Here is a 17,024-nt window from a genome sequence, read left to right as displayed (position 1 = left end):
CTCCAGGTAAACGTAACCCATTTTAGGGAGTATCTTCTATCCCTAGTGCTTGAGTTTGTTATAACCAGGCATTGCTTATTCTAATGAGCCTTGAAGGGAAGACTTCAGCTGTAGCGAGAATCGGGATGGAGAAGTTTATTCTGAAGTTGTGGACTATACTTTTCCATTGTGAGATGTTCCTTATGTCAAAACAAGGTAACAGCTGAATTTAAGCAAAAAGACAAAGTGAAACAATTTAATAAATGTTGAGAAATTTCATAGCAGCATACTTTTACAGATTTGAGTAAATATTGCATATAGAAATGGCAGCTGATTTTGTGTGTGTGTACAAGAACTAACTTTAGCATGTACTAGTTCAGTATTAGACTATTTTGGTGGATTAAAGGAATTACAGCTTTCAGATGATGATGTTAAGTGAACATGATACTTGAAGAAATTAATCCAAATGACTCTGAAGCCCTGTCCTGTTGCCTCTGAAATATCATGATGAAAGTCTACTCATGGTTGTTACATGTACATTAGTACATCGTAAAAAATAAAACATTATTCAGGCATTTTTGCATAAATAAAAACATCTTGTATTGGAACTGTTATAGCTTGTTAGAGTTCCCCTGCACATTCAGTTTTCTCAGGTTATAAAAGTTATGTTGTCTGTGCAAACTGTCAGTAAGTGAGCATCTGAAGAGTCTGGTCTGCTCGGTTCATCTCTCCCTGATGACTCAATTGCTGGCATTTTCCATTTCCCTCACATGAAGTAGGATTTTGATGGTGGTGTGGAGGCCACAGAAACACTTAGATCTTTAGAGTTCCAGGCCACTCATGTAATTCACTGCTTGCTTGGAGACCAGGCAAATGAGCATGCTGTTCAGTTTATCCGTCTCATAAAAATGTCATATTTTTTCCCTCCTTTCCAGTGGAACAAATAAGTAAACATCAAAGAGTTGTTCATGAAACAGAAACTCCTACCACTCAACTCTGCTCTAAAATGTGTTAGCAAAGATTTAGGCTGTAAATGTTTACAACTAACTGAATAGCAATTTAGAGATGAGTAATTCATTTTTAGTTTGGTTTCATTTCAGGCATCTTAACTTACAATGTAGGGGAGAATTGGAAAGGAATAACTTACCATGTTTCATGTACAAACCAATTTACTCTGATTCATATTCCAGAGCAGAGTATTCTTGTAAAATTAGCATTAATGGCCCTTTGTTTCAGGTCATTCTGTGTTAATGTTTAAAACTCAGATATTAATATCTTCAGATACCTCTTCATCTGTTAACTCAGTTCTCAATATGCAATTAAAACATCAGTCTGTATATAATATAATTGTCAGTGACCGTCAGCCTAGAATACCTTTTCCCAGTCTGTATGAAGACATTAAATGTTGCAGAATTTTTCTTACTAATTTTTTTGGGCCAGGATGTTTGCATGGAAGATTCATGATTTCTTTCTGCAATTTTTTTTTCCTTGTGAAGTTAAAAATCAGAGGCTTTGTGTATACTTTCATATAAGGACACATACCTTTTATATACATACATTTACGTACATACATACATACATACATATATATATATATATATATATATAACGTGCGTATATGTAAAATATTTCCAAAATAGATTTCTGGAGGCACAGTGCTTTATTATACCTCCTACTTTTACTTCCTGGCCCAGTTGTCAGATAGGATCATGTCATATAGACAGAAATACAAAGCTACTAACACTTCATGTAGCAAATTAGTGACAAATAGGACACTCAGCTTCAGGTCCGCACAGAAATATTATCAGGTAGATGGATTTCTGTGCTTCTGCAAGCAGTTGTGATTTATAGGCATGTCAGTCCCTCTGTGGCCCTTGGTGGACTCCCTCTGCTAGCTCCATGTCTCTCTCCTACTGTGGAGTCCAGAACCAGACACAGTGCTCCACGTGCATCCTGACCAGTGCTGATTAGAGGGGAAAGATCACCTCCCTCAACGTGCTGGTAGTACTTTCCCTATTGCAGCCCAGGATACCATCAAGTTTCTTTGGTACAAGGGCTCATTGCTGGCTCCTGCTCCACTTGGTGTCCACCAGGACCCCAAGGTCCTTTTCTGCAAAGCAGGGTTGCACCCAGCATGCATGGGGGCTTGGGGTTGTTCTTCCCCAGGTGCAGGACTTTGCATGCCTCTTCCTTTGCATGTTCCTGTCAGCCCATTTCTCCAGCCTGTCAAGATCCCCCTTGACGGTCCCACATGTGTATCAAGGACTCATCCCTGTTTTGTGTCATCTGTAAAATTGATAAGGGTGCAAAGGCTTTGCAACTCTGCACTCTGCACATATACTCATAAATGAACTGGAAAAGTGAGCAGGAGATGGGAAAGCTTGCACCTGAAATGAAATTAGTAAGTGTAGAAAAGAATAAGACCTGAGAAAGTGCAATGCAAATTTATGTCATGAAAATGCCAAAATAAAAAAGCAGCAAACATTTGAAGACTGATGGATAATGGCAAAGGAAATCCAAAATGAAGAACGTTAAGTTTTGCACTTGAGGAAGAAAGAAATCCAAAGAAAAAAAGAAATCCTAAATTCACATATATAATGAACTCTGATCAGGTCATCACTCTTTAAATACAAGACCTCGGTAGGACCTTGATATTGAAATAGATCTTGGGAAATGTCATTTCACTACTCAGTAGTGATCAACCAATGGTGGTAGGAAACAGTAGGACAGAAATAAAAGGCAAATATGTAGATTACTGTAATTTCAGTGCTTAAATGTCCACATTTTGAATCTGGTGGGAAACTGTAGTTTCAGAAGGGGACAGTAAATTTGATCAAAATTATGAAATGTGCTCTTTATGAAGAAAGACTATATAGACTAATATTCTGTCAACTGAAAAAGAAATAATCAAGGGGTTTGTGATGGAGACCTCTAAAATTGCAACAAATGGCAAATGGGTAAATAGCAAACACTTCCAGTGCACATGTTGCAGACATCAAATGAGACTAACAGGTGGAGATTCCAAGTAAACAAAAGGGTCTTCACCTAACGTGTAATTAATTCTTTGCTGCAGGATGTTATCTGCTTCCAGGAGTTTTAAAATCAGCAATGCACATTCATGAGAGGAATCCACTTGCAAACTGTTAAATATGAAAACAACATCTGTGGTTTAAAAGTTCTGAATTGCAAATCATGTTGCTGGAAGAGCATGGGAGAAAAGTATGGCTACCTTTTTGCCTGTTCTTATTTATTTTTTTATGTCACCTGCGTTTTGGCTACTGTCAGAGACAGGATACTAGGCAAAATAGACTTTTGGCATGGATCGATGCAGATACAATTTTGTTCATTATGAAGCTGAATGATTTTTATTTCAGAGTGACAACTGGGATACATATGGTATACATATGACTAGTCATCTTACGTATTACTTCAGTGAGGAATTTCCTCACAAAGTAATATGAGCTGAAATATGTCATATGTTCTATATTTTTAGATTTTTATTTTGGTAAGACTCAGCTAAGCTTTTGTGTTTGGCTTCAGAAGTTTAGACCCGTGTGCTTTAAAGTTTCTGAGGCCTGAGGTGTTTTCACTGTCTGGTTTCTGGTATGAGTTTTGTAACTATACTGTTTTCAAGCGATGAGAGTGCTAAGTCCCCCGTCTAACTGGTCTTTTGCTGTAAATCTAGTGCTAGCTTCCTGAGAATGCCCTTCATCACAGTCCTGCTGCTCTACACTTGGCAGTTTTGTTTACCTCTGCAGGGACTTGGAGAAATAAGAACAAAATAGAGACTTTGCAATGTGTTCCTGAACCTCCATAGATTAGAAATATATAACATGAGTAATCCCAAACAAAATAAGATATTTTTACTTAATTCACTGACTTTTATTTCCTTTTGCTTTGTAGTGTCTTCTGGAAACCAAATTAGTTTCCCATAAGAAATCCAACTCATTTTACTGTTTTAATGTTCTACAACAAGTTTATCTCTCCAAATTAGACACAATCTTTTACTTACACAGCTATTTTTTCTCTAATATGACTCAGTGAAGCTCTGCATTGAAATCTACTTGACTGGGTAAATCTCAGGTACTTTCACTAGGTGCTAACTATTTCCCTGAATGTGATCTGGATAGATTTCAGAACTTGGAAAAGTGATTTGACCTAGGCAAGAGGCATCTCTTTGACTTTCTATGTGCAGAGAGGACTTGCATGATTTAATGTTGGTGTATGTTGCCTAATGGATTTAAAATACATACAGCAAACCATAGATGCAAGAAGTGTGAATGTAAAGGATGAAAGTACAGAAAAACAGTAGTGGAGAGGGAGGGAAGGTCCATTTTGTTATCATTATAACTCTCATGATAATGAAGTCCAAGTAAAGCTTTAGTATATCTGATGATGAATCTGTATGATTAGCAAGACTGCTTTATATACCTGCCTTATCTACCTCCAATGGCAAAACATGGGATCAAGTGGAAATTTAAGTTTCACACGAAGGAGATTTCTGTTTTTACAATAACTAACCAGTTTAATTTTCCAACAACGTACATCCAAAATAGAAACTTCACACTGCCATGCTTTTTCATTAGCTAAGTTAAAATTAGTCTATATTGTTAGTTTTCACCGAGGCCTCTGTCTAGCTTCCTGCCAATAGTAATGTTACTTTAAAGCAAGTATTTTATTGAAACATTTTTCAATATCCTGGTACACAGAAAATGCTTTCCTAACTACCAGAAGAGGTTAAAAAAAAAAAAAATCTATATCTATGCCACATTTTTGTCTGCTTTATCTCAGTATCTCAGGAAAAAAACAACTAGTCTTATGATGGTTTGCTTTAGCAGCAGTGGGTTATAATTATTGACTGAAGGAAGCACCAAGTTGCATAAGTAAAGAGTATGCCCAAGTAGGTCAAAAACCCTCCAACTTTTATAATATTTTTCCTGGGACGATCTCCTCTCAACACAGAGAAAAAAGTGTACGAGAAGTAATAAATTAAAATTGTTAGAGCTGGTTGGAACTGAATTTGTACAGTGAGATTATTTACTTCTCGCTTGTTTGCCTTATGTGAATGACTAACATTCACATTTTTCATTGTTTTCTCAGTAATTAAATTCTAATTTGCTTGTGGTCACTTGTCAGGGTAAGAGCATTTCCCATCTGATTTGTTTGTTTAAAAAGCCCTTCAGAGTACTGTTTGAATTGGGGATGGCTAACTTATTCATGCCTTACAGCCACTTTCTTCCTGGCAGGCTGTTTGTAGACCAGGCAAGCACAACAGGATGTTTCCACCATCAGTCTTCTGTTATCCAGGATAATGAAAGATTTTAAAACCTCAGAAAATATAAAAATCTTGACATTACATAAAACAGGGGATGTGCTGACATGGAATGCAGTAAAGAGCCACACCCTGACACCAGGTCAGCCTTGGTCTGTAAGGGGAGACAGATCCAGGCTCTCTTCAGTGGTGCTGGGTGACAGGACAGGAGGCAATGGACAGCAAATGGAGGTTCTGTCTGAACATCAGACTGGGTGACTGAGCCCTGGCACAGATTGCCCGGAGTAGTTGTGGAATCTTTGTGCTTGTAGATGCATCTGGACATGGTAGTGTGAAACTGGCTCTAGGTGTCCTTGCTTGAAGAAGGAATATGGACCAGATGACCTTCAGAGGTCTCATCCAGCCTTCAACCATTCTGTAACTTTGTGCTTCTGTGATGATTAGATTTATTTCCATATCAGTCTGAATGTCATTAAGGTATTGTAGCACCATGTATTGGGAGGTTTTGTTGCAGCATTGTATCTCAGCTGGCTCCAAGAACAGTCCATAAAAACAGTACTTCATTGGGTGTTGTTTTTTATCCAATAGGTATTTTTTTTTACTATTTAATTAGGAGAAACTACAATGGTAGAAAGAAACAAAAGAAGCTTATGCTGCAGAATGCCTACTTACTGCATAGTAGACAATGTTTTAAATATGTTATAGTATATCAATGTATGACACACTTGCTTTTATGTAGTAACAGTATTTTAAGGAACTAATTAGGTTTATTCTTATAATCTAGTAGTTGCTAAGCATACTTTTATTTGGAATAAGCAAACTGTAAAAGAATCTCTACTTTCTATTTTATAACAAAGTTTAAACAAAGCAATCTCAAGAATTTATTTTGGAACTTTCAGCTAGGAGTAATGAAAAGCACATGCCTTTGGGACTTTGGAACTTAAATAACTTAAAATGATGGTATCTTGCAAAATGTCTATCACAAAAAATAACGCACAACTAATTTTATTTTTTTTAACTGTTTTTTGTGCTGTATTAGGTTTAATCTGCCAGGGTTCTTCCATCATTTTATGCTTTCACAAACATTCATGGCAACATAAGAGAAGAGGCAACAGAGAGTTAGGAGTGGGTAGACAGAGTGAAAAATCTGCTTTAGGTGCAGTAGAGGTCTATGCCGGCACAAGTTCATACCCAAATCCTAAAGAATGTTGAGCACTGGGCAGTCCAAGAGAGACAGTAGATCTTTTGTTAAGATTGTTAGAAGCATTTTGAAAGCCTATTATTTGCTCTGGCTATCATGTGACCTTAAAGAGCTAAACTTCAAGTCACAATGTTCATAAGGTTCATGCCCTGCAAACTGAGTCCTTAAATAACTAAGGTGCCAGAAGGGTCACTGACTGTTCTGAGGACCTGAGGCAGCTGTTTTTTTAAGTCTAGTTTAGGTGAATGAATAAGCAGTTTGTGTCCAAAAAGCATATCAAAAAGGAGTTCACAGAATTACAGAATCACAGAATTCTCTAGGTTGGAAGAGACCTCAAGACCATTGAGTCTAACCTCTGACCTAACACTAACAAGTCCTCCACCAAACCATATCGCTAAGTTAAACATCTAAACAGTACAGGGGGACAGTCACTTCCCTAGACCTGCTGGCCACAGTGCTTCTTATGCAAGCCAGGATGCCATTGGCCTTCTTGGCCACCTGAGCACACTGCTGGCTCACATTGAACCAACTATCCACCAATACTCCCAGGTCCTTCTCTGCCTGGCAGCTCTCCAACCACTCATTTCCCAGCCTGTAGCTCTGCTTGGGGTTATTGCGCCCCAGGTGCAGGACCCGGCACTTGGCCTTGTTGAACTTCATGCAGTTGACCTCAGCCCATCGGTCCCGCCTATCCAGGTCCTCCTGCAGAGCCTTCCTACCCTCGAGCAGATCGACACATGCACCTAACTTGGTGTCATCTGTGAACTTACTGAGGGTACACTTGATCCCCTCATCCAGATCATCGATAAAGATATTGAAGAGGACTGGCCCCAGTACTGAGCCCTGGGGAACGCCACTAGTGACCGGCCTCCAACTGGATTTGACTCCATTCACCACGACTCTTTGGGCCCAGCTATCCAGCCAGTTTTTAACCCAACGAAGCATACGCCAGTTCAAGCCATGAGCAGACAGTTTCTTGAGGAGAATGCTGTGGGAAACGGTGTCAAAAGCCTTGCTGAAGGTCAAGGTAGACCACATCCACAGCCTTTCCCTCATCCCCCAAGTGCGTCACCTTGTCATAGAAGGAGATCAGGTTCGTCAAGCAGGACTTGCCTTTCATAAACCCATGCTGACTGGGCCTGATCACCTGGTTGCCCTGTAAGTGCCGCGTGATGACACTCAAGATAATCTGCTCCATGAGTTTCCCTGGCATTGAGGTCAAACTGACAGGCCTATAGTTTCCTGGGTCTACCCTCTGGCCCTTCTTCTAGATGGGCCTCAGGTTTGCTAGCCGCCAGTCGACTGGGACCTCCCCCGATAGCCAGGACTGTTGATAAATGATGGAAAGCGGCTTGTACAGCTCCTCTGCCGGTTCTCTCAGTATCCTTGGGTGGATCCGATCTGGCCCCATCAACTTGCATACATCCAAGTGCCGTAGCAGGTCACCAACCATTTCGTCATGGATAGCGAGGGCCACATTCTGTTCCCCATCCCCTTCCACCAGTTCAGGGTACTGGGTATCCAGAGAGCAACTGGTTTTGCCGCTAAAGACTGAGGCAAAGAATGCATTAAGCACCTCTGCCTTTTCCTCATCTTTCGTAACTAAGTTCCTCCCCGCATCCAGTAAAGGCTGGAGATTCTCCTTCGTCCTCCATTTTGCATTATTGTATTTGTAAAAACATTTTTTGTTGTCTTTAATGGCAGTCGCCAGATTGAGCTCCAGATGAGCTTTGGCCTTTCTGGTTTTGTCCCTGCACTGCCTCGCAACATCCTTATAGTCCTCCCGAGTGGCCCACCCTCTTTTCCAAAGATTGTAAACCTTCTTTTTTCTCCTAAGCTCAGGCCACAATTCTCTGTTGAGCCAGGCTGGTCTTCTTCCCCGCCAGCTGGTCTTTGGGCACGTGGGGACAGACCACTCCTGCGCCATTAAGATTTCCTTCTTGAAGAGCGCCCAGCCTTCGTGGACTCCTCTGCCCTTCAGAACCGCCTCCCAAGGGACTCTACCAACCAGTGTCCTGAACAGTTCAAAGTCAGCCCTCTGGAAGTCCAACACAGTGGTTTTACTGGTCTCCTTCCTGGCTTCTCCAAGAATGGAGAACTCTACCATTTCATGGTCACTCTACCCAAGACAGTTTCCAACCACCACATTCTCTGTTTGTGAAGAGAAGGTCTAGCGGGGCACCTCCCCTGGTAGGTTCACTAACCAGCTGCATCAGGAAGCTATCTTCCACGCTCTCCAAAAGCCTCCTAGATTGCTTTCTCTGGGCTGCACAACAGTGCTTCCAGGATATATCCAGGAAGTTGAAGTCCCCCACAAGAACAAGTGCTGACGATTTCCCAACTTTTGTCACCTGCCTGTAGAACTCCTTCTCATTCTCCTCATCCTGGTTTGGCGGCCTATAACAGACCCCCACCAGGATGCTTGTCTTGTTGGCCTTCCCGCTGAACCTAACCCATAGGGACTCAACCTTATCATTCCCATCCTCATGTTCCGCGACGTCAAAACTTTCTCTGACATAGAGAGCCACTTCCACCACCCCTGTTCATATAGGTGGGGGGGGAACGCTCTGCCCTTCCTGCTCACCCTGCCTGCGCGAAACTGCCCTGCTAACTGTCGCACCACTCCCTTCTGACGCACCACGTCCTGGTCGCTCATGCTCCCTATGGGCAGCTTTTGAACGGCTGGGGAGGGGATGCTGCTGGCTCCACCTACGCCTCGTTCTCACCTCATTCACCTCCCTCGCATGGGCTGCTGGATCCTGGTGGCTCCCTCGAGTGTGCTCAGTGCTGGAAAAATTAGCCCTGCCTGTCCAATCTCCCGCTCCGCTGCAGAATGCGTCTGTCCCGGCTGGAGCCAATCACCTCGGCAAGTGGTGAGGCGATTGGCTCGCCACTTGCCGAGATTCCGAGTTAATGGAATAAAATCTGAAAGTGTGTAGATCTAACCACTTATAATTCAAAGAGAGCAGTTAGTCAGTTCTTCCATGCTGGGAAGTTCTAAGGAGAACCTTGTAAGAGAGTATGGAGGTATTCAGATGAGTGATTCTGACTAGTTATAGTATTGATTTTTTTTTTTTTTTTATTTTGCGTCTTGTAAAATATCAAACGCTTCCTTCAGTTTTGTTTATCAATTCAGTTGCTTGGATATAGCTTCACCTGCCTCTCAAAATATTTGGAAAAAAAGTTTTAAAGTAAAAGGTTCCTCAGCATACAGACTTCAGGGTGATGACTAGGTTAGGTTTTCTTTTCTTTTTTGCTCATGTATTCTCAAAAGAAAAATAAGAAAACCACCTAACCACTGAACCACTGAAATATTTTACTGATCTGGTGCTTTGGTCCATATTTTGATGATCTAATGCTGTTTTACTGGTTCTTATGTTCCAGAGACGTAGCACTGGAGAACGTTTTCAGTAAAATTTAACCTCCTTGGACTATTTTGAGTCCTTGTTTAAATTAGGATCTGAATCTTTTTTTTTTTTTTTTTTTTTTTTTTTTTTTTTTTTTTTAGTTCAGGAAGCAGAAGCTAGCCAGGGAACTGGAAATGAACCATCAGATAAATTTTGATTTGGAAGCAGATGGGAGTGGAGCCTTAATAGAATGAACTCCAGTTGCTTGTTTAGAATGGCTAGAGCATCTGGACCAGTGTCTCACAGGAGACAGGCTTTTCTTAAATCATTACACAACTGTAATGAAAATTCTTTTCTTTCTTTTTCGGTCAAATGTAGCCAGTATGGAGTGAGGGACACCATAGCATGAGATACAGTTTCTGGAGGTTTGTTTGGTAAATCTACATTACAGTCACCTCTAAAACTATATAATCAGTGCTCAGTGTTTTCAATTTTTCATTGCTGACATAAATTTCCCTGGCTTTAAGTTTCATTTTCTGGGTTTTGTTATAGCCTCTCCAAATTAAAAAGAATTATGTAGTATGTAGTATATTTTCCCTCAGAAATTACTTAATCTCTGCAATTAAGCTTCATATGACAAATTTAAGAATTTTTTGTATCTCTTGCTGTTGGGTACTTTTTCAGGTCTTTGTCTGAATTTGTGATTAGTCCTGTATCCAATTTGCATGTGTTTAGTGGTCATATATTTACAGTTCAGTTTAAATAATTTCATTTAATATACGCTTTTTTTAGAACGTATGTGTGTATGAATGCATGTATGTCATAATATATCCTATCAGCTCTACTTTTATCTGCAAAGCTAACCCTTCTGTTTCTTCTTGTTGTTCCAGTCTGAAATATCTCCACCCCACCTTTTCCTCTCAGCATGGAATACCTCTTTGCTTTATCCTCTGTTCTCAGTAAGACCACTGAAAATCTTATCATGGGGTCTCAGAACAAAAATGCTAATTACAACGTTGCATTTAATTTTCCATCAGCATTTGCAGAAGGTCTTTTATTTGAGAGCCTGCATCTGCATTCCGGACCTCACGGTGTAGTATGAAATACACTATGCTTAAGACGTCATGTTGGTTTCTGACTCTAATGGAATGTTCTTTTTTATCTTTACAGAGTACCAAGCTGCCATTTTGCATTTAAAGAGGGAACACAAAGAGGAAATTGAAACATTAAAGGTATACTTCTATAATATTTTTTTTCCTTTCTCTGACTGTGATTTACAGATTTAAATAGTGCAACATATATTTACCTTCAAATAATAAAAATTCCTTTCTTTATAAAAGTAATTTTCAGTTGACTGTCAATTCAGTTAAAATTAGTTTAGTTAAAATCCATACATGTGCTCACATAGGATGGCAAAAAGTAGTTTTTCATACTTCCTTTTCATAGTTTTGTTTGTTGTACTCATTTAGCATGGAAGACATTCTTCCGTCTATCTCAGCAAGCAGTACTTTTCCATTTGCTTATCATATTAGAGCACTGACATTTAACTACTCACTCTTTCTCACCAAAACATACTTCTCATTAAGCAGATCACATATAGCGGTCATCAGATTAGTACAATTAGAGTATTTGTATTACAGAATGTTTATTTATGTCTGCAGAAAGGCCAGGACATATCACAGAATCACAGAATCACAGAATTTCGAGGTTGGAAGAGACCTCAAGATCATCGAGTCCAACCTCTGACCTAACGCTAGCAGTCCCCACTAAACCATATCCCTAAGCTCTACATCTAAACGTCTTTTGAAGACTTCCAGGGATGGTGACTCCACCACTTCCCTGGGCAGCCTGTTCCAATGCCTCACAACCCTTTCAGTAAAGAAGTTCTTCCTAACATCTAACCTAAAACTCCCCTGGCTCAACTTAAGCCCATTCCCCCTCGTCCTGTCACCAGGCACGTGGGAGAACAAACCAACCCCCACCTCGCTACAGCCTCCCTTGAGGTACCTATAGAGAGTGATAAGGTCGCCCCTGAACCTCCTCTTCTCCAGGCTGAACAAGCCCAGCTCCCTCAGCCGCTCCTCGTAGGACTTGTTCTCCAGGCCCCTCACCAGCTTCGTCGCCCTTCTCTGCACCCGCTCAAGCACCTCGATGTCCTTCTTGTAGCGAGGGGCCCAAAACTGAACACAGTACTCGAGGTGCGGCCTCACCAGAGCTGAGTACAGGGGGACGATCACCTCCCTAGCCCTGCTGGTCACACTGTTCCTGATACAAGCCAGGATGCTGCTGGCCTTCTTGGCCACCTGAGCACACTGCTGGCTCATATTCAGCTGACTATCCACCATCACTCCCAGGTCCTTCTCTGCCTGGCAGCTCTCCAACCATTCCTCTCCCAGCCTATAGCTCTGCTTGGGGTTATTGCGCCCCAGGTGCAGGACCCGGCACTTGGCCTTGTTGAACTTCATGCAGTTGACCTCAGCCCATCGGTGCAGCCTATCCAGATCCTCCTGCAGAGCTTTCCTACCCTCAAGCAGATCGACACATGCGCATAGCTTGGTGTCATCTGCAAACTTACTGAGGGTGCACTCAATGCCCTCGTCCAGATCATCGATGAAGATATTAAAGAGGACCGGCCCCAGCACCGAGCCCTGGGGGACGCCACTAGTGACTGGCCTCCAACTGGACTTGGCTCCATTCACCACGACTCTTTGGGCCCAGCTATCCAGCCAGTTTCTAACCCAATGAAGCGTGCGCCAGTCCAAGCCTAGGGCAGCCAGTTTCTTGAGGAGAATGCTGTGGGAGACGGTGTCAAAAGCCTTGCTGAAGTCAAGGTAGACCACATCCACAGACTTTCCCTCATCCACCCAGCGCGTCACTTTGTCATAGAAGGAGATCAGGTTCGTCAAGCAGGACTTGCCTTTCATAAACCCATGCTGACTGGGCCTGATCGCCTGCTTGCCCTGCAAGTGCTGCGTGATGACTCTGAGGAGGATCTGCTCCATGAGCTTCCCTGGCACTGAGGTCAAACTGACAGGCCTGTAGTTTCCCGGGTCAGTCTTCTGGCCCTTCTTGTAGATGGGCGTCACATTTGCTAGCCGCCAGTCAACTGGGACCTCCCCCATAGCCAGGACTGCTGATAAATGATGGATAGTGGCTTGGCCAGCTCCTCTGCCGGTTCTCTCAGTACCCTTGGGTGGATCCCATCCGGCCCCATTGACTTGTGCACATCTAAGTGCCGTAGCAGGTCACCAACCAGTTCTTCATGGATAGTGAGGGCCACATCCTGCTCCCCATCCCCTTCCACCAGCTCAGGGTACTGAGTATCCAGAGAACAACCGGTATTGCCGCTAAAGACTGAGGCAAAGAAGGCATTGAGCACCTCCGCCTTTTCCTCATCTCTTGTAACTAAGTTTCCCCCCGCATCCAGTAAAGGATGGAGATTCTCCTTAGTCCTCCTTTTTGTGTTGATGTATTTATAGAAACGTTGTTTGTTATCTTTAATGGCAGTAGCCAGATTGAGCTCCAGATGAGCTTTAGCCTTCCTAATTTTGTCCCTGCACAGCCTCGCTACATCCTTAAAGTCCTCCCTAGTGGCCTGCCCACTTTTCCAAAGCTTATAAACCCTCTTTTTTCTCCTAAGATCAAGCCACAATTCTCTGTTGAGCCAGGCCGGTCTTCTTCCCCGCCAGCTCATCTTTGGACACTTGGGGACAGACCGTTCCTGCGCCATTAAGATTTCCCTCTTGAAGAGTGCCCAGCCTTTCTGGACCCCTCTGCCCTTCTGAACTGCCTCCCAAGGGACTCCACCAACTAGTGTCCTGAGCAGCTCAAAGTCAGCCCTCCGAAAGTCCAATACAGCGGTTTTACTGGTCCCCTTCCTGGCCTCGCCAAGAATAGTGAACTCCACCATTGCGTGGTCACTCTGCCCAAGACAGCTCCCGACAATCACATCCTCCACCAGTCCTTCTCTGTTTGTGAAGAGAAGGTCTAGCGGGGCACTACCCCTGGTAGGTTCACTAACCAGCTGCGTCAGGAAGCTGTCTTCCACGCTCTCCAGAAACCTCCTAGACTGCTTTCTCAGGGCTGTGTTGTGCTTCCAGGATATGTCAGGGAAGTTGAAGTCCCCCACGAGTACAAGAGCTGACGATTTTGCAACTTCTGTCAGCTGCCTGTAGATTTCCTCATCCGTCTCCTCATCCTGGTTCGGCAGTCTATAGCAGACCCCGACCAGGACACTAGCCTTGTTGTCCCTGCCGATCCTAACCCAAAGGGACTCGACCTTGTCGTTCCCAGCCATAATAGTATAAAACCTATTAAACTGAGAAGTCTGAGAGTCTGAGTTGTTTGAGCAGACAGGGTGGAACGATGGTAGCAGCTGGTGGCATGGAAAGGATAGGTGAGGAGTCTGTTGTGTGCAGTGAGTGCACTCTTCCCTATTAAGCATCTTTTGAAATTCAGCACAGGGAAATGCAAGCTGGCACTGAAGTAAATATAGCAATAATGTACAATAAACATTTCAAATAACTGTTACAAAGAACAGTGTAACTCTCCCACACAAGAACAGTACAGAGTTGGAAAGGGGGTTTATTCTTTTTTAGAGGTTATTTCAAACAATACTTAGTCTTGGTGAGAAACAAATCTGTGTTTGCACATTTCCAGCAACCCTGGAAATAGTAGTGGCAGAGGAGGCAGGTACTCATAGCAGTCCAGGAAGACTGAAGATTGCCATGACCTTATTACTGGAGTGTTTTCTCTTTCTTTCACTTTTCATGAAATTCAGATATTTTAGTTGTAACACAATGTTCTGAATTTCACCTTTTATTAAAATAGCACTGGTGTTGCACATATTGTTTTCCATAAGAATACATTTGCAAGAACCTGCAGGAGAAACAGATTTGTTTGTTTGCTGCTCATAACTTTGAATAATAAAAATATGCTCTTTCAAATCAGATTATTATTTTTTACCCAGATTATTAGTTTTTCTCAGGTATTGTTGTTTAAGTGCAGTTCTTTGTTATCTTGTTTAGTAGCAAGGAAATTGTGAATGGGGCATTTCCAAGCAGGTGGAATTGTGAAGTAAATTTTAACAATAAGTACACCATAAAATCTCACCATCTTATATACATATGTATGTAAATAGAATTTGAATGAGCTAAAATGCAAATATTTGTTGTTCATGAAGTGGAAGAGTGATATAGTGGCAATTTCTGACAGATTGTTTACTTATATTTTATACATTTGTTTGGTGATTATCTTGATGCTTGACACTGTTTTATCTTAGACTATTTAGTTCCAAACCAGAAAAGGCTATAGAACTGTTCTGTAAGCCTTTTAGGTTATAACAGTGATGTGTAATATCTATATCACAGTGATCAGAAAAATAATTGATGCAGAAAAATAGTAAGTGTACGCAAGATGCAATTCAAACAAGGCTTTTTGAATTCAATTTAGGAGTTACTAAAAAGTCACACAAGACCTTACACAAAGTTCTGTTTATAAGGTTAATGATTTCTGAGATATAGTGTAATTTTTCATTTTACAATATTGAATGACAATAGCAACTTCCTATATCAAAGACAAGTTGGAGCAAATATTCTGTTTCCAGTAGTGTCCAGCAGTGGGTGCTGGAAAACAGCATAAAATGCAGACTGTAAGAATGCCTTCTTCCTGTACAGTGGGTTTGTATTTGATTTGTTTTTCATTGGCAAATCTGAGTGCCTTCATTGTCTCTTACTCGTTGTTTCTACTACCACTGCCTCCATGCCCCTTCCTTAGCAGTGTGCTTCTTGATTTTTGGACCTCAGCCCAGCCTGGTATAAGGTGTCAGGTTCATAAAAGATGCATGCTAACTAAACTGCTCAGAAATGCTACCCAAATACGCCATTTCCAGCAGTTAGTATTTTAAGGTTTTCCTGAAACAGTCTGCACTCAGGTTAAGGTATATACCAATACAATATATATACCAATGAATAAATTACAATATCACATGCTTTTGTGACTTCTGACCCTCTGAACAGTGTTCCAGTTTTTTCCCTGTATGTCCTTGACAATGAATTCCTTGTACTAGAATGTGACCCTTTGTAGATGCATCCTTTTTGTATATACAATTGTTCAGAGCTCTTTAATTATCTGGAACATAAAAAATGCAATATGAAAATCTCTATATAGTGACACACTAATAATCTGAAAAACACTTAGGACGGAGGTACTGAATTCCTGTATTTTGGTATGTCCTATGTCAAAGGAAGGTCAACGCCTAGTTATTCAGTCTCTGAAGAGAATGTCAACTCTTACGGCAGCATGTTATTTTTTATTGTGAATATAATCTGACAGTCAGATGCCGCTTACGTGGGTATGTTGCATTGGTAAATCATAAATAGTTCTGCTTTTAAGTTTTAGTAGTTTTCTAAATGGAAGAGGGTATAATCTTCATTTGTGTTGTTTTTGTGTTTTTGTGTTTGTTTGTTTGTTTTTTCCCTTTTTTTCCTTTTATTTACAGCCCATCCACTTTGAGAGGTTCTTTCTTCTGTGATGTTCAAACATTCTAAAAAGCATTTTTTCTCTGCACCTCTGTTATTATCCTTTATTATTTTGTATTTTATTTCATAGGAATTTTTTCTGGGTTTTGTAATTAATTTAAAAATTATTGCCTTTCCCTGAAGTTGCTTCAGTCTGTAATACTTAAATATGGCAGGAAAGGGACATGATACTTGTTCATTCTTTATGTTATGAGCATTTGCACTGGTAAAAATAGAGTGTATTAAAAACATCAGACATTGTCTGTGTCTTTCCAGTCTTTTCATTATGTGAAGAAAGGCAAAAATACCTTGTTTTAAGATTAAAAAATATATATTAATTGCTACATACTACTGTATGTGTAGAACTTCACATTATAAAATTTAATATGGGACCACATAGAGAAGTTATATTGTGCCATGATTTAGTGTAATACCTTGTTGCATTTTATACTTTAAAGATGTAACAGACGAATATGGTGGTAGATATCCTGACTATTGGAAGTGTTTGAGTTAAATATGATTTTGTATTATGCACTGAAGAAACCTACAGACAGAAATTTCTCTGAACCAGCTCTTTTGCAATCTGATCCAAATCCTGTATTGTGTATTTATGAAGAAAGTTATTCATCATACTTTCCGTATTAAAGATTAGGAGTGAGACTCTTATTCTTTCTTGCTCCTAAAATGCTTAGAAAAACCTTAAGGAG

At 41.1% G+C, this 17,024-nt stretch overlaps 1 protein-coding gene across 1 annotated transcript in view; it reads left to right on the top strand.

Moving 5' to 3' along the window:
* The window catches only part of FMN1 (formin 1), a gene marked incomplete at its 5' end in the record, with an annotated part of 144,360 nt that overhangs the window by 13,441 nt on the left and 113,895 nt on the right, over positions 1 to 17,024 (top strand). The window contains one exon of the mRNA XM_084287272.1: positions 10,970 to 11,031. Coding sequence (XP_084143398.1) covers positions 10,970 to 11,031 — 62 coding nt within the window. The remainder of the gene's footprint in view (positions 1 to 10,969; positions 11,032 to 17,024) is intronic.

Source organism: Netta rufina (genome assembly GCF_964035555.1).
Source record: "Netta rufina genome assembly, chromosome: 5".
NCBI classification, from domain to species: Eukaryota; Metazoa; Chordata; class Aves; order Anseriformes; family Anatidae; genus Netta; species Netta rufina.
Note: the sequence above shows the minus strand (reverse complement) of the source record. Positions and strands in the feature narration are given on the sequence as shown.